Consider the following 23,858-nt stretch of genomic DNA (forward strand, 5'->3'; position numbering starts at 1 on the left):
TACGTGATTGGTGGGTTCCATGCAGGAAAGAAAACCAAGTCTCCTCTAAATATGACATTAAGTCAATGTTAGGAATTACACGGCATCTTCATGTCTCCTTAACTTGCTAATGTTTTTCAATTAAACAGAAGTTATGAGGGTTTAATTTGGTCAGTGCGATCAAAGGTTAAAGTGACAAAATCTTAAAAAATAAAAATAAAATCAACATCCTTAAAATTAATCAAAATAGACTTTCATAATATCTCTTATTCATTGTTGCAATCCAAATTTAACTGAATTCCTCTAATAATATTTCACACTTGCGAATACATTTCTAGTTTTTCATTCTATATCGCATACAAACAATCAATCAAGCCTTACCTTAGCAGCAAACCAAATCAAAAAAAAAATTACTTATTTCAAATTTATGGAAATTAATTAATAGATAGAAATGATCATCGATCAAGCTTCACTCTAGTTTAATTTCGCTTGCTACATATCTTCCTAATTTCACCCTGGGATCCAGTAAGGGGATCAATATCTCCCATCTTAATCATGGCTGTGACGAAGTCAGAACTGAAGGTTTTAGGATTGCTGCTGTAAGTTCTAACCAAAGAATCTGTTGATCCACCATTAAACAGAACTTGATCAGAGTGAAGGAGACCCTTTTGGCTGATGAGATTCTTGTAATATTTGTTGTCAAATGATGTAGGAGTTTGGACATCCAAAGGTGCTAACTTGTTATCTCCTTTCGGTCCAGGAAATGGACAGTTCTTTTGCCTAGTGGTAGCAAATGAACTATCTATGTTGGTCTCATTGTATATGCGAGCTCTAAAGCTTGTACACCTTGCTTGCCCGATTGTGTGGGATCCTGGTACCAATGTTGAACAGCTTTAGAATGAAGCATTTATGTCATAAAAAAGATTGTAGTATAGATATTGAACAATGGTAACAATATTTACTTAGCATTTAATTAGTTATTGTTTCAAAACAGGAAAAAAAAAATAGAAACAATGAGGATAAAAGTATCATGTCACCTTATATTTTCTATTTAAAATATACAAAAATTCACTTCAAAATTATCTTTAGAAACAAATTTATCCTATATTTTTATCTTTTATTTCTTTAATCAAACTATTTTTTGTCCTTGTACTTTTTCTTTCTTTCTTTTTCGTCTCTAGTCAGCACAAATTAAAGCCAACAAATGGCAAGGAAAAACAACCATAAGATCGCAATCAAACGTACCTAAATTATAGTAATCATATTGAAGATATTTCTTGTGGAAAAAATCTCATCCACTGAATTGAATTTTATAGGATCCATTAGTATTATAGTGGATTCATTCATCGATCCGATGAATGAGATATTTTGAAAACTGATTTTTGGAAGACTATTCTGCATAATTAGCATATTACTCAATTGTGTATATATATATATATATATACACGTACCGGATAAGGCAACCATGTCCTTGACTGAGAGGCCTTTACTATTAAACCGATTGATGAGGTTGCTAAGCGTAGAAGTTGGAGGAGGGATGACCCCACTGTTGGCAGCAGAAAGGCTAGCTGTCTTTGAATCCCTTCTTCCAAGTTTTACATTCCAAAATGGACCTCCAAGCTGCAAGAAATTAACAACAGTCTCAACGAAACATTGAACAAAAAAACTTAGAGGAAATGGAAAGAACTTTCGATTACTTACAATCACAGTAGAGTCACGAGCAGCAATGGCTACGATATCAGCACATGAAACTATGCCTGGGCAGACTTTCTCCACCTGAGACTTAATCTTGGCAACAACATTAAATCCCCTCACAGAATTATTATTTGGACCAGCAGTTTGTTCTCCGGTGAAAGAGGAAGTATCCTCCAGAAGTATTGACCCATCACAACCCTGTCAGAAAAGTAAATAAATTTTCCCAGAATGTTAATTCTTACAAGTAAATAAATTAACTCACAAAAAAAAGAGGTTTTTTTTGGTGTTCCTAACACATATATTACTCATACTTATTCTCTGATCATCATAAAAATCTTTTTATATATTTAACTCTTTTCACTAGAAATATAAAGTTTATGTGATTCAGTTAAAGAAAATAAATCAAATTTTACAGAAGTCATTATAATTCGAAGTAATGGAAGAAAGAAATCCATACAAATTAACATGTATGATTTTGGACGGCAAAAGTTAATGCTAGTCTCTTCAGGAATTAGGGAGCTGAGTTAGAGTGAATTGATGTAACAAATGAGACAAGGAAGGAAAAGTGAAGAAGTGTCAAATCACCATGATTTCAGCATATCTATATAATTGTTCTAAGTTTGTTTTTTACCATAGAATTCTCTTACTTTTGCTGTTCATGATAAGAAACACATATTTTATGCACAGCAGTCCCTTTCAAGATCTAATTGTGTTTGTCACATTATTAGCGCGCCAATATAATAATCCATTCCGATAAAAAAAATTTACCCAGGAGTGATAGTTTTTACTTTTTGTTGCTTTTTAAAGTAATTTCATTTTGAAAAAACATTAAATTAATATTTATTTTTATGACTTTGATGTTTTGATATAAAAAAAAAAAATCAAAGGATTTAACGCCATGTAACAAACCACCTAGCAAAGTAAGGGAAGAGTTCAGTTAAGTAGAGAGAAAAAGAGAAATACTCTGACAAAACAATCATGAAAGAACAAGCGAACAAGAGAAGCACCCATCCGGCGCTCTTTCGACACTGCAGATTGAACAACAGATTTCACTGCACCAAAGACTTTTGGACAACTCTTGGAGTAAAAATTTGTTGAGAGTTGAGCTGAGGAGTGACTTGTGAAGATCACAAGGAAAGCTAATGTAAAGATGGCCATATAAGAAGAAAAGGAGCTAGGTCTAGCCATTTTGCTACTTTGCTACAATGGCTTCTAAGCAAGCTTCTAGTTGAGTGTGTTGAGCTCAAGATGGTGGAAAGGTTGGGTTATATATAGGAGGTTAATGGAGGCTTTTCTTGGCAAGGCAGGTAACCTAATCTAAAAATCAAAGGACGGGAAAAAAAAAGACTAGTACTAGTACTACATGCATGGCATGGAATGCCATTTTCTACGTCTAGACAAAAAAAAAAGCAGACAAAATACATTGATTCGTTAGGACCTTGATTTTGATTGATTGAAAAAGAAGACACTCCTCCGTCTAAGAACATGTTTATGTGAATTGAACTAATCGAAAAGTTGATGTAGCTAACACCATATTTGTCAAAAATAGGGTCCATAAACATTTAATTAAATCAATAATTGACCATTCCTATTAATGATTATTGTTTCCTTTGGAATCTAATCCAGGTTTTGCTGGGACGCCATGCTTGTGGACATGATAATAACCTGGATATTTGAATAGTTGGTATTTGGACTAGTCATCGGATAAAACTTACTGGTTGGTAGGATATAAAAGTTGGGCCGGAATCCCCAATTAAGGTGACAAGGTTAAAATTGCAGATTTCAATTATGATGATATTACCTCCAAGATTTTGAAGGAGTTGATGAAATTGGAGGAATAATTAGTTTCTATGAGTTGAATAAAAATCTTTTTAAAACATAAATATAATTGTTCAGATTATATAAAATTATTTAGTATTTTTATTAAACTTGATTAATTTGATCAACTTTGAACCTTCAAATTTCCATTAAATCTTTTGTTTATCAAAAAGAAAAACAAATCATTGATATTCCATTACTATAATCCATTTGAATTTCGTGTTTTCTTAAGAACAAATCATAAGAAATTAATATTATGATAAAAGTAGAAATGCTATGGTAAAAGTAGAAGAAAGAAAAAGTCCAAGGAAACCTGCTTCAAAGTTTCTTCATCTTCAAGACAGAGGTCAAGATAATGGATGCTATAAAACCTGATTGGGATTGTGGTAATGGTTGCGGTTTAAAGTGTTTTTCGTTTAGAAATGCATCAAAATAATATTTTTTTTTATTTTTTAAAAATTATTTTTGAAATCAGTACATTAAAACGATTTGAAAAAATAAAAAAAATACTTTTTTACAAAAAAAAAAATGAATTAAAGAATGGGAAATGCATCACATTGGTGTCCATTAACTTTAGATAGTGAAAATTTAGTTATTTAACGAATTCAAATTAATTATATCAACGTCATAGTTTATATTTACGTTGGCAGCTTTCCTTTAGTTATTGCGTATGATGTTGAATAAACTGCAAAATAGTCCTCGAAGCCCGGGAGTTTTCGTCAGGTTCCCCCTAAACTATAAATTTAATTTCTTAGTTACACCCCACAGTTTTTAGTTTTCTTTTCAATTACATCCATCATCATCATTGTTCTCCCATAACTTTCATCCTTATTTTCATAAAAAATATGACAACCCAACCCTCCCGGCTTAAAACAATTTAAATACAATATAAGTATTTAAATTTTATAAATAATACAAAAAAAAAAAAAGAAGCAATAATACAGTGTGATCCCTATCAGCAATTGGTGACCATGTGACAAACAATTTCCTTTTCAACAATTAATCCTTTTTTTTTTCTGGTGCCGGGAGGGTAGTTGTGTTCCGGCCATTAAATTATTATTTATTTATTTATTTATTTCAATTCATCATTAAGAACGCTGCTCCTCGGAAGCAAAACATGATCGATGACATTACACTTCCACTACAAAATGCTATATGCGTTAGTGGTGTGAGCGGAAAGCATGGTTGTTATTATCACAGTAAACACTTTTATCATACTACCAGGTGGGCAAGCACGTGTTTAGAGTTCAACTTTTGATTTTAAGGCTAAACTCGATGTATGATGTTAGAGAATAATATAAATTATATTTTAAAATTTTATTTAATAGTTTAAGCTATTAAATTGAGATGATTTTTTAATATGATATCAGAGCTTTGATGACCAAGTAGTCACGAGTTCGAATCTCACCATCCCATTTATTTGATAAAAATTAAGCACAAAATAATGTGGATTTGTACAACTTTCAAGTCTAAAGAGCTTTCACTTGAGAGGATGTGTTAGAGAATAATATAAATTATATTCTAAGACTTCACCTAACAGCTTAAACTATTAGGTTGAGATGATTCTTTGATATATTTTTGTTAATTTCGTTGTCTTTAACTAATCTTTGTATTCTAGGTAATTTTAATTTATATTTTTTAGAAACATTTTCACCTGACTGATAAAAATACTTTCTTATAGAAAAATTACACCCAACCTGGCTTATTGAAAAGAAAATGAATTTTTTTTTCACTTGGTGTTAAAATTTTGTTTTTTCATATTTTTTAACAAATCAAGTCAGATTAGTTTCTGACATGAGAAATATTTGTCAAGGGTTAGTTACTGTTTATTGGCGCATTTCAAAAACAATTTTGAAATAATTTAATTTTTTCTTATTTTAAATTATATTTTTTTTTTGATTTCAGATCATTTTGATACGCTAATATCAAAAATAATTTTTAACAAATAAAAAAGTATTATTTTAATGTTTTCTTGGAGTAAAAAATACTTTGAAAAAGAACCGCAACCACACTTCTAAATATCCCTTTAAAATTTATTTATCTTGTAAAAATATTAATAAATATTTTTTTAATTATTTGAATATACTAATATACCAAATAAAAATCATTTAGCTTAGGGAGGATACCTCGTCCAAGCTAGTTGCCTAGAAGGGGTTTTGTAGTTTATCATTTAATGCCTCTCCTGTTTTTCAAGAAGTCGAAGTTCTCTTCTCTTTTGCTACTCTTGTGACATAACAGTGTTAGCCATAGAAACTTTTGACTACCAACAAGGACATAATTAACTTTTATAAAGATGGACAGTTGGCACCAGCAATATGGCAACATATATTCTAGGTCTTTGACGTGGTTTTTCCTATGTTTTTACTTACTTTTCTAAAGTGTTTTTAATTTATAAAAAATTATTAAATTAATATTTTTAAATATTTTTATGATTTTGATATGTTATTAAAAACTAAAAAAAAAATCATTTTTATGTATTTTTAAATAAAAAATTATTTTAAAAATATTGTGTATCATAATCTCAAACAACTCTAACCAAAATTCAGATATATGATGAGACTTCTTACTTTATATTTAATCAAGAAAGTGCATAGATTAGATTACTTGGTTTTTTTTTGGTTATCAGCTTAGTAAAAAATTATATGATAAAATAATACAATATAAACAATATTTAGAAAAATAATATAATTTAAAGATACATAAATGACATGTGATTCTCAAGTATAATTTGTAACTTTTTTTAATTGTAAAATTGATGGACACGTGATTTAATAAGGAGAGGGAAGAGAGAGAAAAAAAGATAGAAAGAAAGAAAAAAAATTCAGAAACACACAAAAACTCTAATTATGACATCACCAGTATCGTTGTAAAGATCTCGACGAGACAAATCTAACAAAGGTCACCAACAGTGATTGTAGTAGGCCACACAAGCGGCTCAATAACATATTTGAACAGCTCGTATAACCCACTCCATTCACTGTTGGTGGCTTTTTTTGGTATCACTGGATTTGTCTCGTTGAGATCTTTCTAACATTACCGATGGTGTCATCGTCAAAGTTTCAGTATGTCTCCGAGTTTTTTTTTTTTCTTTACTTTTTTCTCTCTCTTCTCTCTCTTTTTTTTTTATTAAATCATGTAAATGTTGATTTTTAAATTTAAAAAAGTCACAAAAAACAATTGCAACTCGTAGATCATAAATATCATCTATAACTTTCTAAATTGTACTTTTAAAAAAAATATTTTTTACATTTTATTATTTTATCAATGTTTTTTACTAAGCTAGAGTACAAAAATAGTCGATTATCTGCATGATGTTTTCAAAGAGCTTCAATTTGTCGTTTTATTATTGTGAACAGTTTTGTGTTTTAATTTTAATTGAAATGAAAGTGCTTCGCAAATAAAATAAGAAAATTACTAACCTCATTAATTAATTACAGCTTTCATATGAAAAAATTACTTCACATAATACTTTTTACATCATCATAAATTATTTTCATTGGGAATTCTAATTAAATTAAAGGGGAAAAAAAGAAAAAAGAATGATACAGGCCTTATCAGGGTAACTAGCAAGCTAGACGCCAAATGCAAGGCATCCTTTTCACTTGCCGACATATTTGATTTATCAAAGATAACAATTACCAAAAGAAAGGCAGTATTTATGATTTACAATATCTTAATTAACAATTGAATCTGATTTGTTTAATACGTGAAGAAAAGTCAGAACCTACTCCTTGACAAATTATCTGCTTAAGATTCCAACGTTCTTCCCATCAATGTAAAAATATTAATTTAATTTCACTTTTTTAAAATTAATATGACCTATAATAATTAGTCCTTGACCTTATATGAAATGGCGACGCACTTCTTACTAGAAATATCTACTTACTACATACCCAGTAAGAGTACATGCCTAAGGAAAATGATTAATTGGCCGTTTTTTTTGAAAAAAAAAATAAAACAATAAAGGTATTATTCAACATGTGGAAAGTTTGTTTGTTAAAGTGTTTTTTAAATTATTTTTATTTAAAATAATATTGAATTAATATTATTTTAAATATTTTTCAATAGTTTTAATATTAAAAATAAATAAAAATATTCTAAAAAAACATTATTTTAATATATTCTTATGAAAAAACACCTTAAACCAGCAAATTCCCTTTGTAATTTCATTTTAGGTAAACATGTAATCATGTAGAACATTTTCTTGCATACTTTCTCTTAAATTCAAATCCAAAATAGTAATCACGACTAAGCTCACTGACAATAACTTCATTAATTGTCTAGTGTGTTCAAAAAATAAAAATATTGCAAGTGTTCTATGCTTCAAATAGAAAATTAGTTAAAACGTACCATTCAAATTATTGCCGGCGGCTCTTTCTTGCAAATAGTCAAGGAACTGTTTCAAAGTTAAAGAATTTAAGTGCCATTGCTTGCATGAGCTGCTAAGGATTGGGTAGGAACTGTGAACATTGTCAAAACAAGATGCTGCCTCATCGATCTGCCAGATTTCCTTAGTTGAAGAGCATTAACCTGCAAAAAATAATGTAAGGTTACCGTACAAATCTCACTTGACCCTCCACGAGAACACATTAAAACAGCGGGAATCAGAATTTGGGAAATGAATCCTCTTGTTTAATTTGATATTTTCCATGTATCAAGGCTTGAATATATATTATGAGAATAATTTGGTCTGATATTTAAGCAAGGAAGGTTCTTATCGCTATCAGTATACGTGAAATCTCACCAGACGGCCATAAATTTCTGGCATGCGAGCGATATAGATGTATAATTTGACAAGAGGGGCTTGAAATTCCATGTCCATTTATTGGGAGCCGACAACTTGATTTAATTAGGTTTACCAATCTTATAAAAAAAATTCATGACATGGGAAAAAAATTGGAACACGTTAGGAATCTAAACATTGACCAAACTTTATTTAATTTAAATGAGGATTAGGAGAGTAGTAGATGGGGGGGTATGCTATTTTAATGAAGAATCATCATCCATCCACGTTTATTTAATTAACTGAAAAAAATCAACTCAATCTCTTTTATAATATAGAAATTCTCTATATCGATCTAAAACAAGTTCTTACTGAAGGGATTGTTGACTTTTACCCTTAAATATTTAAAGATATCACATGAGCACAAGTAGTATAGAAAGGTTCACTCTCAAATTGCTTCGCAAAATCAATTAGAAGCTTTTATGACTCTATTAGGGTTAATAATAGAGTTATTTAACTCTTCCTTCCTTGACTTACACTATTATTTTATTTGGCAAAATTTAACGGCTTTTAATAGAAATGAGGGATAACATCTCTATCTCTTTCTATTTTGTCAAGAGATAGTAAGAAAAAACTATCTTATATAGTGTTTAGTCTTGAGACAAAATATACAGAAATAGTACGTATGATAGAGAGAACATTTCTTCATGTACTTTTGGATTTGAATAGTGATTTTTTTTAATTTTTAGTTTAGTCCTCAAACTTTTTTTTTGCGCAAATGAGCCCTTTTGAGTTAAATTAGCACCTAGTTGCATATTTTTTTTTAAAACAAAGGGTTGAATTGAAAGACAGAAAAACTAAAGTGCGAACGGTGGGTAAAATAGTTGGTGCGTTAGAATTTTAGTTTAAAAACTCATTTTAGTCCTCCATCTTTTTTAGCTAATAGGTAACCGGTCCCTTTAGTTTCCTGAAATTCAATTTCAGTACCAAACTTTATTTCCCTTATTTTTCAATCTTTTTTTTGTGTGAGGAGAAAGAGAGGCTCGCCGAATTCCAGTGTAGAGAAAAACATTTGTTGTTGTCGATGATTCTGACCACAAAAATAGTTAATTTTTATGTCAATGAGTTTCATTTCACGAGGGGAGTTCGGCCTAAGTGTTTCTTTCCTTCTCTTTGCTTGAGGGTAGATTTGGTCATGAGAATAATTTTGGTGGCGAGTTGATTTGGATTTTTTAAGTTGTTTTTTTTTTTTGTGGCTATGAATAGGTTTATCAAGGTGTTTATGGTGTTTTCTAGGTGTTTTGAGTTAAAAATTAGTTGAAAATGAGTTTTTAATAGAAAAAACTAAACCCTCAATTTTCTACTGACTAAAGTCTGCAAGAAGCAAATGACGAGTCGTATGTTGTTTTTTTTTAAATGTCATCCATCCCTTTAAGAAATAAAAAAAAATAAGAAAGACCTAGGTGTGCGTATTGGGTTAGAAGACCCACGTGTCTAGGCTGTTTTTTTTTTTAATGTCCAGGCCTATACGAAGGGGCTCCTTTTGTTTTTTTGTTTTTGTTTTATTTTGCCTATTTTATATTTGGTTTAAAAAGAATTGATAAAAAAAATCATTGAACCCAATTAAGTCCATTAGCCAAGTCGCAGGTTTAACGATTTAATCCACAACATCCAGGCTATTATTTGTTTTTCTTTGTTTTTGTTTAATGCTTTTTTTGTCCCTTAATTTTAAAAAAATAAAAATTAAACTTCACTCTTTATTATTGATGATCTATTTTTTTTAATTCAAACCTAAAAAAAATTCGATTTTCATCATTTGTTGTCAATGATCTACCTTTGTTATCTCGTTCCCACATGTCTATCTTGGTTCTTTACTTTTTATAAATAGGTTTAATACAAAAAATCTATCATGCGCTTTATTATCGTCTAATTAAGATATGAAAAATATGTTTCACTAAATGAAAATAATATTCTAAGAAACATAGTTGTTAAATACAATTAAGTACATGGTTTGTGTTGAGAGATCAAATATCTTAATCTTAGTTATTTATTGATTAAATATTAATTTAAATAACTAGATACATGTATAAATATTTTGATTTATGATTGATAATTTTTTTATATATCCAAGAATGTATAAAAGAGAATGCATATTTATTTTTTATTGGAAAAAATAACTGCTCGCAACGGAACGCTAATACAAAACTAGTTATACTTATTCTTGATGCTAAAAACATTCAATTTTATATTCAAAATTTTTATTTTGAAAGCATAATGGAAAATCAACTGAAATACCATGGATCAGTTAAATTTACCATTCAAGTGATGGACTAATTTCGAAAATTAATTAGAATTTGTGCTCCGTTTGTTTGTAGGAAAGTTGTTTCCTTTTGGAAAGTGAATTCCGGGGAAAGTGAATTTCTGGAAAGTATTTTCCGATGTTTGGTAGTGTTATGGAAAATGAATTGGAAAACACTTTCCAGTGTTTGGTTATGTTATGGAAAATGAACTGAAAAATAATTTATACGTGGTTCTCTTGGTATATAAATTCTATTTCTTTCTTGTTCAATAATAGCTACCCCTGTTGCTATCACAGTTACAGCTGCTCCCATACATGCTGCATGAATTATCTTACTATCCATGACATGAAAGTGAAGTTTTCTGATAACAAAACCTAAAAATTTAGGGAAATAAATATTAAAAAAAGCATATAAAATACTTACACAATCAATACAATAAAACTGTTTTGAAAATTATACAATTCAAAGTTCACAACGATTAGAAATTGCGCAATGAAATCCATATAATTACCAGCATCGTCCCACAAATTTATCCATATGTAACAAATATAATCAAACACTAATCATAAATTAATCAAAGCAAAATAAAACAAGCACATCTATAAATATAGCAAAATAAAACAATAATTGTGGCAAAAAAAACATGCTTTTTAGTGTTATCAACGTTTTTATATTTGATTCTGTTAATTCCCCTTATTAAACTTCCTCTCGGTCTCGGTGGATTCCCCTGCAGTCACCTCTCATGCCCCTTCCTCTAATTCCCCTTCCCCGGTTTCTCTCATCTCCCCTTCCCCTGGTTTCTCCCTTCCCCTTCCCCTGGTTTCTCTCTTCCCCTTCCCCTTCCCCTTCCCCTTCCCCTGTTCGGTTTCAGTTTCTCTCATCCCCTTCCCCTTCCCCTGTTCGGTTTCGGTTTCTCTCATCCCCTTTCCCTTCCCCGGTTTCTCCCTGTTCGGTTTCTGTCATCCCCTTCCCCTTCCCGCTCCTCCTTCCCAGTTCTCCTCCCTCTCCCCCCCGACTACTTCTATTGGGACTTGAAAAAAAAAGAGCAAGGGTTGATTAATTCCTTGATATGGTGGCTAACCGAGGACAGGGAAACCGGGTAGGGAATGCTTTTTGCTAGGGAAGTTTGGCCATTTTGCTTTGATTGATTCACAATAATCTTCAGGGTAGGGATTTTGCTTTGATTGATTCACAGTAATCTTCAGGGTAGGGATTTTGCTTTGATTTGTGGTTTGTTTGGTTCTGCCGGTTCTGCAGGATGTGAGTGAGGAAGAATGGAAATGATGCACTTGTTGCTGCTTCCCAATTGTTGACGAAAAGAGAGACCGTGATTTGAGAATTTGAGAAAAATGTGTGTAATGAAAGAAAAGGAAAGTGTTTTCCGGTTCTTATCAAAAGGAAAACACTTTTCTTTGTTAAAGTTGTGTTTTCTGTGTTGACCGGAATTAAGTTTCCGTTGACTAGTTTTCCATGTTGTTGCCAAACATGGAAAAACAAAAAAAGTAAATTCCAGAAATTCACTTTCCTGCAATCAAACACGTCCTGCAATCAAACACGTCCTTGATTAGAAAGAAGGGATTTTCAAGAAGTAATAAAATTCGTATTAACTTGAGATGATAGCACCGTCCTTCGATGAAATGGACATGGTTGATAGAAAAGTAAGCCCATAAAATTTGAAAAGTTTAAGCCCAGACAGCCTTTCACAGCCCGGACCATATATTTAATATCCAAAGCCCAATTAAAACCAAAAAAAAATCTAACGGGGAGCAGCACACAGAAAAAACAGAAATTTCACTTCGAATGAACTCACCGCAGCGTCCATCAGCGCGTACGCGCAGGCCGCACTTACCGGAGTGTGAAAAGCCACCGCAATCGAACCCAACCGGCAACGACCTAGAGTCATCTCTCCTCCAAATCTTCACCGATCACAACCACACCTCCCTTCGTCTCCGGGAAACCACGGGTGAGTTGCAATTTTTCTCCCTCTCTGAATTTGGATTTCAGAGTTTTAAAATTTTAGGGTTTTAGTGATTGAGACAGAGAAAGCGAAGAAAGAAGCGGCGAGAGTGGCGGATTTGTTGGTGGATAAAGTGAATGGAGGAGTGCAAGAATCGTTTGTTAATGAGAAGAGAATTGAGATGGAGATTAGAAGTTTAGCAGCAAGTATTGTAAGGTTTATGAAGCAGAGTGATCAGTGGCTTACTGCTACTCATTCCATTAATACCGCTATTAAGGTCTGTCTTTCTCTTTATTATCCTTTTTTTTTTTAATTATTGGGATTTTAAATTTATGATTGAATTGTGGATTAAAGAATTCAAGTATGATTTTGCAATCAAGGAAGGGGAAGAACCATGTCCATGCTAAGTGTTTAGTTGCAAATGTGCTCATCTGGGGCTGTGTGTAGCCTCCATGCGCAGTGAACCTCGCAGATACATGTGGGTTCGCTTACTTCTTGGATGATTGCAGTCGCGACTGCATTTAGCATTGCTCATTTGAAAAAAAAAAAAAAAAGGGTTATTATGGATTGATTTTGACAGTCGCCCCACATGCGGGTTAGGAATCCAGCTTGTGGGCCTCACCTTGATGCTTAGACGGGTCAATTTTGTGTGTTCATGGACAACTATATGTACTAAGTAAGAAGGAATGATTTGGTTAAGGAATATTGATGGAGTGAGTAGTACTAATCCTTTTGTTGCTGTTTTAAGTTTCAACTCAAAGTGTTTTCTTTTTTCTTTTTCATGCTGTGCTATAGGAGATTGGGGACTTTGAGAACTGGATGAAGACAATGGAGTATGACTGTAAAAGCATAACCACTGCGATACACAACATTCACAAAGAATGAACTTATAGTTGAAAAGTATGTTTTTTACTATATTTCACTGAATGGAGAAATTTCTGCCTCAGACAGATCAGTTACCACAAGTTTGTGTTTACTGTAAACTTCATCATGTTTGCTTTAATAGTTCTTTATTGTATTCATGTACTATTGTCGTTTTTTTTAATAAAACAATTCTTTGCAATTCTACGTGCCCAATTGATGTGTAGATTTTCTGCTTATGTGTGTGCATGTGTTTGTCATTAGCTGGAGTGCAAAGTCAGATCCCTTGAATCCCAATTAATGGAGAACTCCTCAGAATGCTTTCTATAACGATGCCAATGTCCTATGGAAATCTTAAGCTATGTTTCTCATCTGCCATCCAATCAATGTGCCACTGTTTTTACCATTTCTTTTTATCATTTTTTCTTCCAGGTTGTTTTTATAAATTCATCACAGAAATGACTTGTGGAGGAACACAGAAGCAAGACAAATGAAGAACAGCTCATTTGCAAATACTGAAAGGTGGAGTCTTTCGCAATGGCTGAACCATGGATCATTTATGAAGTGTGAATGATTTGTGAAGTGAATGATTCATTATTTACAAGTGAATGGCAGATCGTTTGCAAGTTTGAATGATAGGTCTTTTGTGAATGGGGTGCCATGGCCCCCATCATTGCAAACAAGTAGTTTACAAGTAAACAATCTATGGTTCATCTACGTAAAGTTTGATTTATAAGTCATCAATGCAGCAATCCAGGATATTCACCAGAATGATTCTATATATTAATAATCCTTCACAATAATTTCTATGCACTAATTAATATGTTCTTTGTTAACCTGGATTCAGTTTCATATCATACTGAAATTCAACATATTGATACCTTGAGGAAGCTTTTAGTCTGTTTCTCATCCACCATGCACACATTGTGGGAACTGGTTTCTAGCCCAAACCCTTAGCTGAGAAGAAGGCTTGTCTAGTTCGAACCAGCTGGTTAAGTTAATTCAAAATGTTCTATCACACCATCTATTGCCTTCATATATAATATAACCAAACAAGAAAAGATCTCTTTAATAATCATACAATTCCCTAATGGAGGGATTCCTTTTGTTATACAGAAGAGGTTTCGATCTTGAGATCTCTTAGAAGAGAAGGGATACTAGAGCCAGCTGAGCAACAGTTCATCATCGGCTCTCTCATGATAATTTGGTAGAAGAACAAGGCATGTTGCAGCCCTCAATTATACAAAGAAACTCACACCTACCATGCAATAGATTTATCGTCCTTGGTGGTAGACTATGAATGTAAGAGGCACGTTATATATTAAAAAACCAAATCAAATATGGCAACGTGCAGGACACTTACTTTGTAAATGCAATAAACCTGAAATGTTAATATGTGGTCAAACATTCCCGTTGGAAGAAGGAAGCTCCAGAATGTCAGCTTCTTATTTGATAGAGTCGAACATCTGGTAATCTCTGGGCCATGAAAGCGTACAATTGATGAATGTAAATGCACTAGTTGCTACTAACTAAAATATTATAATATACAGAAAGAACAAACAGAAGTGATATTGTCATCGTTTCTGCCTATAAATAGACATGCTTCTTCGTTCTAGTACTTGCACTGCAATTTTATATAAACTTTCTGAGCTTAATAACTATGGCTGCTATACAATCTTTCTTGTATTTTGCAACATTAGTGGCTATTTTGATCCCTGTAAGTGCACAGTTGACACCTGACTTCTACGACAAAGTGTGCCCTCAAGCCCTGCCAATCATTAGAAAAATTACTAAGCAGGCAATCCGGCGTGAGCCACGTATGGGAGCTTCGCTGCTTCGAATGCATTTTCATGACTGCTTTGTCAATGTAAGTTTACTTCAAGCTTAAACTTCTTCACTTTTCTATTGCTCAATATAGCAGACGTAGATGTTTAATGTTGCTTTGGCTTCAGGGTTGTGATGGATCAGTGCTTCTAGATGACACAGCCAACTTCACTGGAGAGAAGACAGCCCTTCCCAATTTGAATTCACTCAGGGGCTTTGAAGTGGTTGACCAAATTAAATCAGCTATTAACCAAGCTTGCTCTGCCAATGTGGTGTCATGTGCTGACATTTTAGCTGTCGCAGCTCGCGACTCTGTGAACCTTGTAAGCAGGCATTGATATTCTTATAGCATAAATCCAACTGTTTTTTATTTATTTTCCTCTTCTAAGAAGTTTCCTTTCATTATGATCTTTATTTGTGTGCAAGAATCATATCATTAATGAATCAAGCTTGTTTTTGTGTTGCAGCTGGGAGGTCCTGCGTACAAGGTGTTACTAGGCAGAAGAGATTCAAGAACTGCAAGCAAAAACGATGCAAACACCAATCTTCCTCCCCCGTTTTTTAACTTCTCACAACTTCTCTCTAACTTCCAATCTCATGGGCTAAACCTGACGGACCTAGTTGTCCTCTCAGCAGGCCACACCATTGGACTTGCTCGGTGCACCACTTTCCGCGACAGGATTTACAACGACACCAATATAAACTACAAATTTGCTGCTTCCTTGAAATATAGCTGCCCAAGAACTGGAGGGGACAATAACACGAAGCCTTTTGATTCAACCACAACAAGATTTGATGCACAATATTTCAGGGATTTGCTTGCCAAAAAAGGTCTCCTACATTCTGACCAAGAGCTGTTTAAGGGTGATGGTAGTGGTAGCGATTCGCTAGTGAAGTATTATGGTTACATTAATCCAGACAGATTTCTGACAGACTTCTCTGCTTCCATGGTCAAGATGGGAAATATGAAGCCCCTCACTGGAACTAATGGAGAGATCAGAATGAATTGCAGAAAAGTTAATAACTAGCTTGATATCGAATGTGCGTTGCCTTGTTTCATTGAATGGGCAAGTTGAAATTGTCTGTCATTGTGTTAATTTCAATCTTTTCGTTCTTTTGTTTGCTTACATAATGCTATTTCATATGTAAAATTGTTTCCGGATTCAAGAAATATTTTTCAAAATTAAAGAGCTTTATACCTTCGTCTTCATTAACGCAGAAGACAAATGAACACATTATAAAATATGACTAGTAGCTTAATTTATGAGAAAAGCCAAAAATGAAATAATTGTAATTATGTTCGAACAACTCATAAAGGTGCAGGCAAATGAGGCCCCATTGGAGCTGTGTAGGAGGCTTTGATGTGGGGGATAGGGCCCTCTAGCTCATTGGCAGGATATTTGACAAATATTTGAAAGAGCTTGGAATGAAACCACTCCCTGTTGAATTCGGGATTTCACAGCTTGAAAGGTAATTTGCCAAGTTAAGTCCTTCGAGAGATTTCTTGAGGAATGCACTCAGAGAATTTGGTATCTATCCCGAAGATAGATTTCTCAAGTTTCCAATTCTACAAGTTTCGAGGAATGCAACCGAGATTTGAGAAAGAGAGTAATATTTTAATCTTCTAAAAAGTAATGAATTTTCAATATAAACTCTTATATTTTTCAATTTTGATTTTTGATGTTGTTTATAGACTGACATCCAGTCACACCATCTACTGCCAAACCTCATGCGTCATACAATGTTGTTGTGAATTTGCATGAAAAGAAACATTCCCCAGCCTCTCCTATATAATAGAGAGTATACATGAAAAGAAACCTTCCCCAGCCTCTCCTGTTATTAGATACAATGTGGTTATGGTTGTTTTTTAAATAATTTTTTATGCTGAAATATATATCAATAATTTTTTTTATTTTTTAAAAATTATTTTTAATATCAGTATATCAAAACAATCTAAAATATATTAAATTTTAATAAAAAAAAATTAAAATTTTTAGAAAAACAGTTTCACCCAATTTTAGTTAAGAGCATTCTCCAAGCCCGCAACCCCTGGACAGATGATAAATGGGACTTTAGTTATGTCCCATGTTAAAGCACCCAATTTACTGACAGCAATCGAAACAGCATGGTTTTTCCTATGGCAATTTCCTCCACAGAGAAAACAACGGAATTCTTTAGCTCTTCACTTCATAAAAAAATGCTAAATTTCCTAGAGAAAATTATGGGGCCACAGTTAGCATAAGTGCCGGAAACATCCAATGTGAAGGCAAAAACACACACACACACACACACGAGTGAGAGGAGAGGGAGGAAATGGAGTTCATTTCAATCAATCCAGGAAATGGTTCAAGAGTAATATGACTGTCCACACGGTATCAAATGAAATGAGATACAAAGAATCAGACAACAACAGCATAATATCCCATCATATCTTGACATCCAACAGGAATGACCTTACATTCCATTAAGTTCTATATCACCACAAAATCCCATGTTAAACAAGGGACCCTTACAAATTGCATCAAAACCAGGGTGCTTCCCTTTCTGGAGAACCCTATGAATAAATAATTAGGAATTGACCCCACAGCATGAATGGAATGAATAATGAAATCAAAATAAAAACCTTCTCTAAGTGACTGGATGTCATTCTATAAACAATCTACCACACAGGCACACCATGGACAAGTCAGCAGTCAGCAGTCAGCAGCCAGTTTGCATCAAAATGTGGTGCTACTTTCACTTGCAGAAAGCGAGGGACCTTCTGACTTTACAATATGTGATCCTTTGTTACTGATATCAAGCCCCTGCAACCGTCCGATAGGGTCATTCTGCATATAGTCTGAGAGACTCTGAGAATCAACCTGATGTATATGGCGGGTGGACATACTGGATGGAGAATGAGTAAATGAAGGTAATTGCATGTTTGGGTGACCAGCAGGTCCTGGTTGCGAAGGAAGTGGGAAAAAGTTGGACGGGGTGAAGGGCATTTGGTGCATTCCCAAGTTGTATGAATCGGAAGGGCTTAACATTTCCCCAGTGGCAATCTTGAGCCTCCCTACTTCCTTCTTCAGTGCTTCATTCAGAGCTACAGAATAATAAAAAACAAAATAAGATCTACCATAATTTCAACCAAATATGATGTCCTAGCATTAAATAACAAATTGAAAAGAAGAAATGACCAAAGAAAAGAAAAGAGTACGTATCAGGTAGCACACGTGATATAAGCAGAAAGCAGGCATCCCACTTACCATCACGCAATTGGGCCTGTTGCTCCATAGCTTGTAACCGAAGCTTAAGCTCTGTGTTTTCTGTACTTAGACCAGTAGTGTCCCTCTATATGAGAAAGAAGAGAAACAGGATCATCATCCTGACCAAAATCCAAAAGTAGCAGAGCACTAAAATTGGACTAAGCACTGTGGCAGACAATGAAGTTACGTGATAAGATGAAACTGATAGAAAAAAGAAATGGTGTTCTTAATTAGAAGTACTGAAAATTCAATGATAATGCAAGAGATGTGGACAAAGTAAATCTTTACTTGCAATCTTTTTGCATCTTCAAGCTTGCCTTGTGAAAGAGCTTTCTTGGAAAGGAAGGTTTTGTGATCCGATTATTAGCTAAACAAAGTTTCATGAGAATCACCATCCAATAACAAAATCATTTACTATATCATAAGCAAAATATTTTTGTTTGTCTAGGCATTATCATGATCATCCATCCAATGAACATGGATCAGATTAACGAGAGCCATCCTTGCAGTAGACAGATGAGGTATAGATAGGTTATACAAATATAACCAAGGTAGAAAAAATCCATGCTGAAATTTCAACTTACAAGCACAAACCTGAAATAGAGATAGTTGTGCAGAAAGAGTGGTTGCTTCTGTTTGGAGGGTTTGAACTTTGCGCTCAAGTTCTAGTATGTATCGGGCCTTCCTCTCTTTAGAGCGAGCAGCAGACTGCCTATTTGCAAGTATCCTGTGAACCAACGACTATGTTGTCAGCATAAGCAAAAGAGCTGCCAAATTTTTTGAAGAAAAAAAAAATCCAGAGACGAGGATGCATGTCTTTGCTTGTCTTCGTTTATATATTCAAAATCATCATTAAAAGAAAACTACGAAAAGTATGTTTGAGGTGGCTATACTTTTAAACATTTAAATGCCCTTTAAAATTCCCAATGTTAAATGGTAGATCCAATCACCTAAAACAGAACACTCACTAACATTTCTTAAATCCCACCGTATTCCAACATAACTTAAATCCCAGGTATGATAAAGTGGTTGGTGAATGGCAAGTCAGTATAAGATGAAGAAAACTACTAAAGCTCACAAGACAATCAAAATCTATATCAGACGGTAACCTGGTTTCTTAAATTCTTCTTAGGGTTCAATTATATACTAGAGTATCCATTTGCCACCAATACTATACAATTCATCACTATTCAATATCAGACAGTAGCAAAAAACTCTTAAATCCCACGATCCAACAATTCAACAGGCAGGTCAAAACATTAACAATTTAACAGTAATGTGACAGATTGTAACAAAGTTTGACAAATCAAAACCAAGATTCTAAACCCAAAAACAAAATTTTTAAATCCAGCAAGCATCACACTTTCCCCATTTTCCACACCCAAAATCAACAACAATTAAACCATAAAATAAAAAACATTACACTATCTCAAATGGAAAACAAACGCACACCCTTTTCCCACAAAAACCTATAAAAGTCAAAACGTTAAGCAAAACCCATAATCAGAAAACAAAAAAGTTCGCACCTTTTAGCTCTTTTAGGATCAATAGACCAAAGCTCGGCTAACTTATTAGGCGGCATTGCTTTCTTAGCCTCCATCACCTCTCCCCCACCAAAGACACTCCCATCCACCGAATAACTATGCCTATGCTTAGGCCTAGAAGTACCTGAACCGGGACCCGAATCCGAAACCCCACCTTTCTCTCCATTTATGGTATTATCATTGTCATTCTGATTTCCCACTCCAGTTCCATTCCCATTATTGCCTCCAGTTAGCTTATCAACATCGATGTACGTAGAGAACAAATCATCCTCTGATCCGATCTCTTCTAAGCTTCCTGTTGAAGACCCACCATTACCATTACCATTACCAATACCAATACCATTACCGCCATTGATTTGATCTGAGGGATGAAGATCCATCATCATCATTGTCATGTCTTCTGGTAATCTAAAACTCATCTCTGAATGTGCCCTCCGATGGTGGGCTCCACCTCGAATGTTGTTGAACATTGAAGAAGAAGAAGAAGAAGAAGAAGAAGGTGATACAGTGGGATTAGGGTTGGGGTTGTTGGGTTTTGGTGGATCTGAATTTTGTGGTGGTTTAGATAGTGGATCTCGAGTTTCCATTGAAGAAGAAATGGTTGAGAAGCGAAAAAGGAGAAAAAGAAAGAAAAAGGCAAGGTTTTGATTTTTTATTTTTCTTTGGTAGTGGTGTGTAATAATTAATTATTAGTGTGAAGTGTAGTGTTGTGTCGTCTGTCGAATGCAGTGTTAGTACTGCGGTTAAGAAATGATTTTGAAAAATTTTATAAATTTTTTATTTTTTTATTTTAAATTAATATATTTTTAATATTTTTAGATTATTTTGATAGGTTAATTTTAAAAATAATTTGTTTTTTTAAAAAGTTATTTTAATGAATTTTATAATAAAAAGTACTTTAAAAAACAACCGTTATTATATTTTTAAACACCATCAAAACCTTTTTTTGTTATGAGATTTTAATAATTTTGGTGTTATTAACTTAAAAAAGACGGAATAAATAAAGTTTCACGGTTAAGAATGTTTTTTAAAATATTTTTTAATATATTAAAAAAATATTTCTATGTTTTAAAAAAAAATTTATATTAACATATTAAAATAATTTTAAAAAATATATAAAAAATTAATTTGATAAAAAAAATACTTTTTAAAAAAGACAAAAACAAACAATTATTTAGTATTAATAATGATTGTTGATCATTAAACAATGTTTTTCTAAAAAAACTTTTTCAATTAAAAATATAATGAAATGTCATTTTTTTAAGATATATCTTTATATTAGTATATTAAAAAAAATTTAAAAATTAATTTAATATTTTTTTTTAAAAAAATAATTTGAAAATCAACTCCAACTATAAAGACCAACACTCTATATCCAGCTAGGTTACAGAGTAAGGCCATCTGATATTATGATTAATTAGTTACTCATTTTTGGACATATATAGAATTTTTATGGGATTATTCGATGTGTATGTAAATTGATTTGGATACTTACATTAATAAAAAAAAAAGTATAGAATTTTTGTTACTGGTTGATATTGTATGGTAGCAGAATGTTTATAATTATTAAGTTTGGTCGGGTTTAATAGATTTAATTTGAATTCAAAACTTGAGATAGAAGGAAATTTTAGTTAAATTATATAAGAAATTTACTTGAACAAACTTGATTAACTATGTTATACATATTCCAAACTCAATGGATCAATATCTTCTAAAAAAAGTAAAATGCTATTATTTTAATAAAAATAATTAACTTGATACTCGATAATTTAGTCCTTTTTAGATTAGTTTTTGAATGGATTTACCAATGAACGATTAGCATGTTGCATTGTAAAGTTTATAGTAAACTAACATATTAATTATCAATTATCATGTCAATAATTTGTCTTGATTAATCTAGGAGTTTTTCTATAAAGAAATCCAAATGTTTTTAATCAAGATACTCATTTGTTAATAAAGCATGAGGAAGTAATATATATATATCATGATTTCTTCCTTTCATTTTTTGTATTATTATGATGCCTTTAATTTGGAAACATAAAATATAAGTTAAACTAGTAAAATATGAAAGATAAATAATAATAAAACTTATGAAAAACACAAACATGGAAAGAGAAGGAAGAAGAAAGGGTAAGGATAAAATTTTATGTTGGGCACCTAGGATAACACCTAAAACATTTTAACAACCTAAAAGAATGATTATATTTGTCTCATTCTAAATATTCCAGTGGAAAAACTATAGTTTACATCTAAAACTATAATTATTTTTTTTAAAAAAATCAAATCTAGGTTAGTTTTTGTAAAAAAAAAAAAAAATTTCATTTAAAAAACTAGATTTTAAAAAATAAATTATTTCATTAAGACTATTATAAGATAGATTTTTACATGCAAAGTAAATGAGAAACACATCTTTATAAATAAAAAACAAGTCATTTTAACTTTTATAAAATTAAAATTTAAAACGTAATTATATATGAGATTCAACATAAAAAAATAAAAATTATTTGGCTAACTAAATATTTATTATTAATAAAAAATACAAAAATTATCACACTACCAAATAACCTCTTCCCTGTATCAAAAATCCAATTTATAAGCTAAAAAGAGAGGTTGAATGCAGTTAGTCCCTCATCAAAACCAGATTGATTTTGAAAGGATATGAAGCTAGCAGAGCAGATTTGACAAGGCCCAAAAATCAATCTTCAAGATAGGGAATAATATTTCAGCATCATGGAACCACACTGTGTTCCTTTATTTAGCTTAAAGCATGCACAACCACACACTCGACTCAAAAAAAATATCTAGCATGTCTTCTTCTGTTTCTCTCTTTGGAATATCTCTTCACATGTAATTCAATGACCACTAATTAGGTAAGACAAACTCTATATTCCTCTGCTATCTTTCTTCTCGCAAAGTATTTGAATGTGGCTGGAGAGGACCATTTCTGATCCATTTGGTGTATTATAGCTTTCTGTTGTCCTAGTTTAGGATAATTATAATTCCAAACTCTCTTGTATACAACCCCTTTCTCTATCTTTCTGACCAAGTATATGCTTTTCTTGAGGCCGCCGCGACCGATCAAATTAAGTAGGCAAGCTAGCCATGGAGATTTCAGTGGTATACCATACACACCGCCTATTCCTGGATACGGATTCAGGAATGCCACCTTCTAACCAAGGAGACGGGAATTCTAGCGATTACATCCTCGGAACTGGTACAAATTTTGATGGCAAAGTGGTGATGGTTTTGGTAGCTTTGCTATTTGCATTAGTATGTGCGTTTGGGATAAACTCCATAGCACGTTGTGCCACAAGAAATGGGTATAGAATTGGCTTTGAGACTCCACAACAGGCTGCTTCACGCCTAGCTGCAGCTACTAATACAGAACTGAAGAAGAGTGCGTTGGGGCAGATTCCGGTGGTGCCATATAAATCAGGACTACATATTCAGGTCAGTACTGATTGTCCGATTTGTCTTGGAGAATTTTCGGAAGGCGAAAAGGTAAGAGTTCTACCACAATGTAGCCATGGTTTCCATGTTAAGTGTATAGACAGATGGTTATTGTTGCACTCATCATGCCCCTTATGCCGACAAGCATTAGTACTGCCGTAGAAGAGGCGAATAAGAGATCAGTCCGGGCGCCAGAAAATGGGCCTGTGGATAACTTAGGGCTGTAAAGAGACGATCAAACTCAATAATGGAGCTGTGAGCTGGTTGTTGGCACCAAAGTTTTAAGAGGAGGTCAAGTCTTGGTTCTATGGAACTTTGTATCATTATAGTAGGATGTAGGACAAGCATTGATATATATATTTAGGATGTGTAAGGGTCAGCTTTTGTTACAACTGTTACTATACTTATAAAAAATGTTTGGTAACATATATGTTAAAAAAGTGTTTTTATATTTCAACA

At 32.8% G+C, this 23,858-nt stretch overlaps 5 protein-coding genes across 5 annotated transcripts; 3 read left to right on the forward strand and 2 right to left on the reverse strand.

Annotated features, from left to right (window-relative positions):
* Positions 1-216: 216 nt before the first annotated feature.
* LOC7464730 (peroxidase 4) lies at positions 217-2,925 on the reverse strand. Its single transcript, XM_002319932.4, has 4 exons — positions 2,638-2,925; positions 1,681-1,872; positions 1,431-1,599; positions 217-850 (listed from the first exon to the last, which is right to left on the reverse strand). Exons 1-4 carry the CDS (start codon positions 2,860-2,862, stop codon positions 459-461), a joined length of 978 nt encoding a protein of 325 aa, XP_002319968.2. The 5' UTR covers positions 2,863-2,925; the 3' UTR covers positions 217-458.
* A 9,342-nt stretch (positions 2,926-12,267) lies between these two features.
* On the forward strand, positions 12,268-13,535 carry LOC127904211 (biogenesis of lysosome-related organelles complex 1 subunit 1). The gene is made up of 3 exons (XM_052446562.1): positions 12,268-12,478; positions 12,544-12,749; positions 13,268-13,535. The coding sequence occupies exons 1-3, from the start codon at positions 12,316-12,318 to the stop codon at positions 13,355-13,357; spliced, it is 459 nt and encodes a 152-aa protein (XP_052302522.1). The 5' UTR covers positions 12,268-12,315; the 3' UTR covers positions 13,358-13,535.
* Positions 13,536-14,652: 1,117 nt separating this feature from the next.
* On the forward strand, positions 14,653-16,353 carry LOC7465174 (peroxidase P7). Its single transcript, XM_002319386.3, has 3 exons — positions 14,653-15,200; positions 15,286-15,480; positions 15,625-16,353. The coding sequence occupies exons 1-3, from the start codon at positions 14,994-14,996 to the stop codon at positions 16,183-16,185; spliced, it is 963 nt and encodes a 320-aa protein (XP_002319422.1). The 5' UTR covers positions 14,653-14,993; the 3' UTR covers positions 16,186-16,353.
* A 1,109-nt stretch (positions 16,354-17,462) lies between these two features.
* LOC7465175 (transcription factor RF2b) lies at positions 17,463-20,656 on the reverse strand. The gene is made up of 4 exons (XM_024583140.2): positions 19,932-20,656; positions 19,000-19,132; positions 18,406-18,490; positions 17,463-18,242 (listed from the first exon to the last, which is right to left on the reverse strand). Exons 1-4 carry the CDS (start codon positions 20,534-20,536, stop codon positions 17,875-17,877), a joined length of 1,191 nt encoding a protein of 396 aa, XP_024438908.1. The 5' UTR covers positions 20,537-20,656; the 3' UTR covers positions 17,463-17,874.
* A 2,077-nt stretch (positions 20,657-22,733) lies between these two features.
* LOC7464732 (RING-H2 finger protein ATL74) lies at positions 22,734-23,858 on the forward strand. Its single transcript, XM_024583375.2, has one exon. The coding sequence runs from the start codon at positions 23,052-23,054 to the stop codon at positions 23,559-23,561; it is 510 nt and encodes a 169-aa protein (XP_024439143.1). The 5' UTR covers positions 22,734-23,051; the 3' UTR covers positions 23,562-23,858.

This window comes from Populus trichocarpa, chromosome 13, assembly GCF_000002775.5.
Source record: "Populus trichocarpa isolate Nisqually-1 chromosome 13, P.trichocarpa_v4.1, whole genome shotgun sequence".
In the NCBI taxonomy this organism is placed as follows: domain Eukaryota; kingdom Viridiplantae; phylum Streptophyta; class Magnoliopsida; order Malpighiales; family Salicaceae; genus Populus; species Populus trichocarpa.

What these genes read in the sequence shown, in the direction of transcription:
- LOC7464732 (XM_024583375.2), top strand. Translation starts at nt 23,052, where the DNA reads ATGGAGATTTCAGTGGTATACCATACACACCGCCTATTCCTGGATACG.
- LOC127904211 (XM_052446562.1), top strand. Translation starts at nt 12,316, where the DNA reads ATGAACTCACCGCAGCGTCCATCAGCGCGTACGCGCAGGCCGCACTTA. An exon ending in TCGTCTCCGGGAAACCACGG is followed by an intron (nt 12,479 to 12,543) that starts GTGAGTTGCAAT and finishes TTAGGGTTTTAG; the next exon opens with TGATTGAGACAGAGAAAGCG. An exon ending in CCATTAATACCGCTATTAAG is followed by an intron (nt 12,750 to 13,267) that starts GTCTGTCTTTCT and finishes GCTGTGCTATAG; the next exon opens with GAGATTGGGGACTTTGAGAA.
- LOC7465174 (XM_002319386.3), top strand. Translation starts at nt 14,994, where the DNA reads ATGGCTGCTATACAATCTTTCTTGTATTTTGCAACATTAGTGGCTATT. An exon ending in TTCATGACTGCTTTGTCAAT is followed by an intron (nt 15,201 to 15,285) that starts GTAAGTTTACTT and finishes CTTTGGCTTCAG; the next exon opens with GGTTGTGATGGATCAGTGCT. An exon ending in CTCGCGACTCTGTGAACCTT is followed by an intron (nt 15,481 to 15,624) that starts GTAAGCAGGCAT and finishes TTTGTGTTGCAG; the next exon opens with CTGGGAGGTCCTGCGTACAA.
- LOC7465175 (XM_024583140.2), bottom strand. Translation starts at nt 20,536, where the DNA reads ATGGAAACTCGAGATCCACTATCTAAACCACCACAAAATTCAGATCCA. An exon ending in CACAACTATCTCTATTTCAG is followed by an intron (nt 18,491 to 18,999) that starts GTTTGTGCTTGT and finishes TTTCTCATATAG; the next exon opens with AGGGACACTACTGGTCTAAG. An exon ending in ACAGGCCCAATTGCGTGATG is followed by an intron (nt 18,243 to 18,405) that starts GTAAGTGGGATG and finishes ATTATTCTGTAG; the next exon opens with CTCTGAATGAAGCACTGAAG.
- LOC7464730 (XM_002319932.4), bottom strand. Translation starts at nt 2,862, where the DNA reads ATGGCTAGACCTAGCTCCTTTTCTTCTTATATGGCCATCTTTACATTA. An exon ending in TTCATGATTGTTTTGTCAGA is followed by an intron (nt 1,873 to 2,637) that starts GTATTTCTCTTT and finishes CTTTTCTGACAG; the next exon opens with GGTTGTGATGGGTCAATACT. An exon ending in CTCGTGACTCTACTGTGATT is followed by an intron (nt 1,600 to 1,680) that starts GTAAGTAATCGA and finishes AATTTCTTGCAG; the next exon opens with CTTGGAGGTCCATTTTGGAA.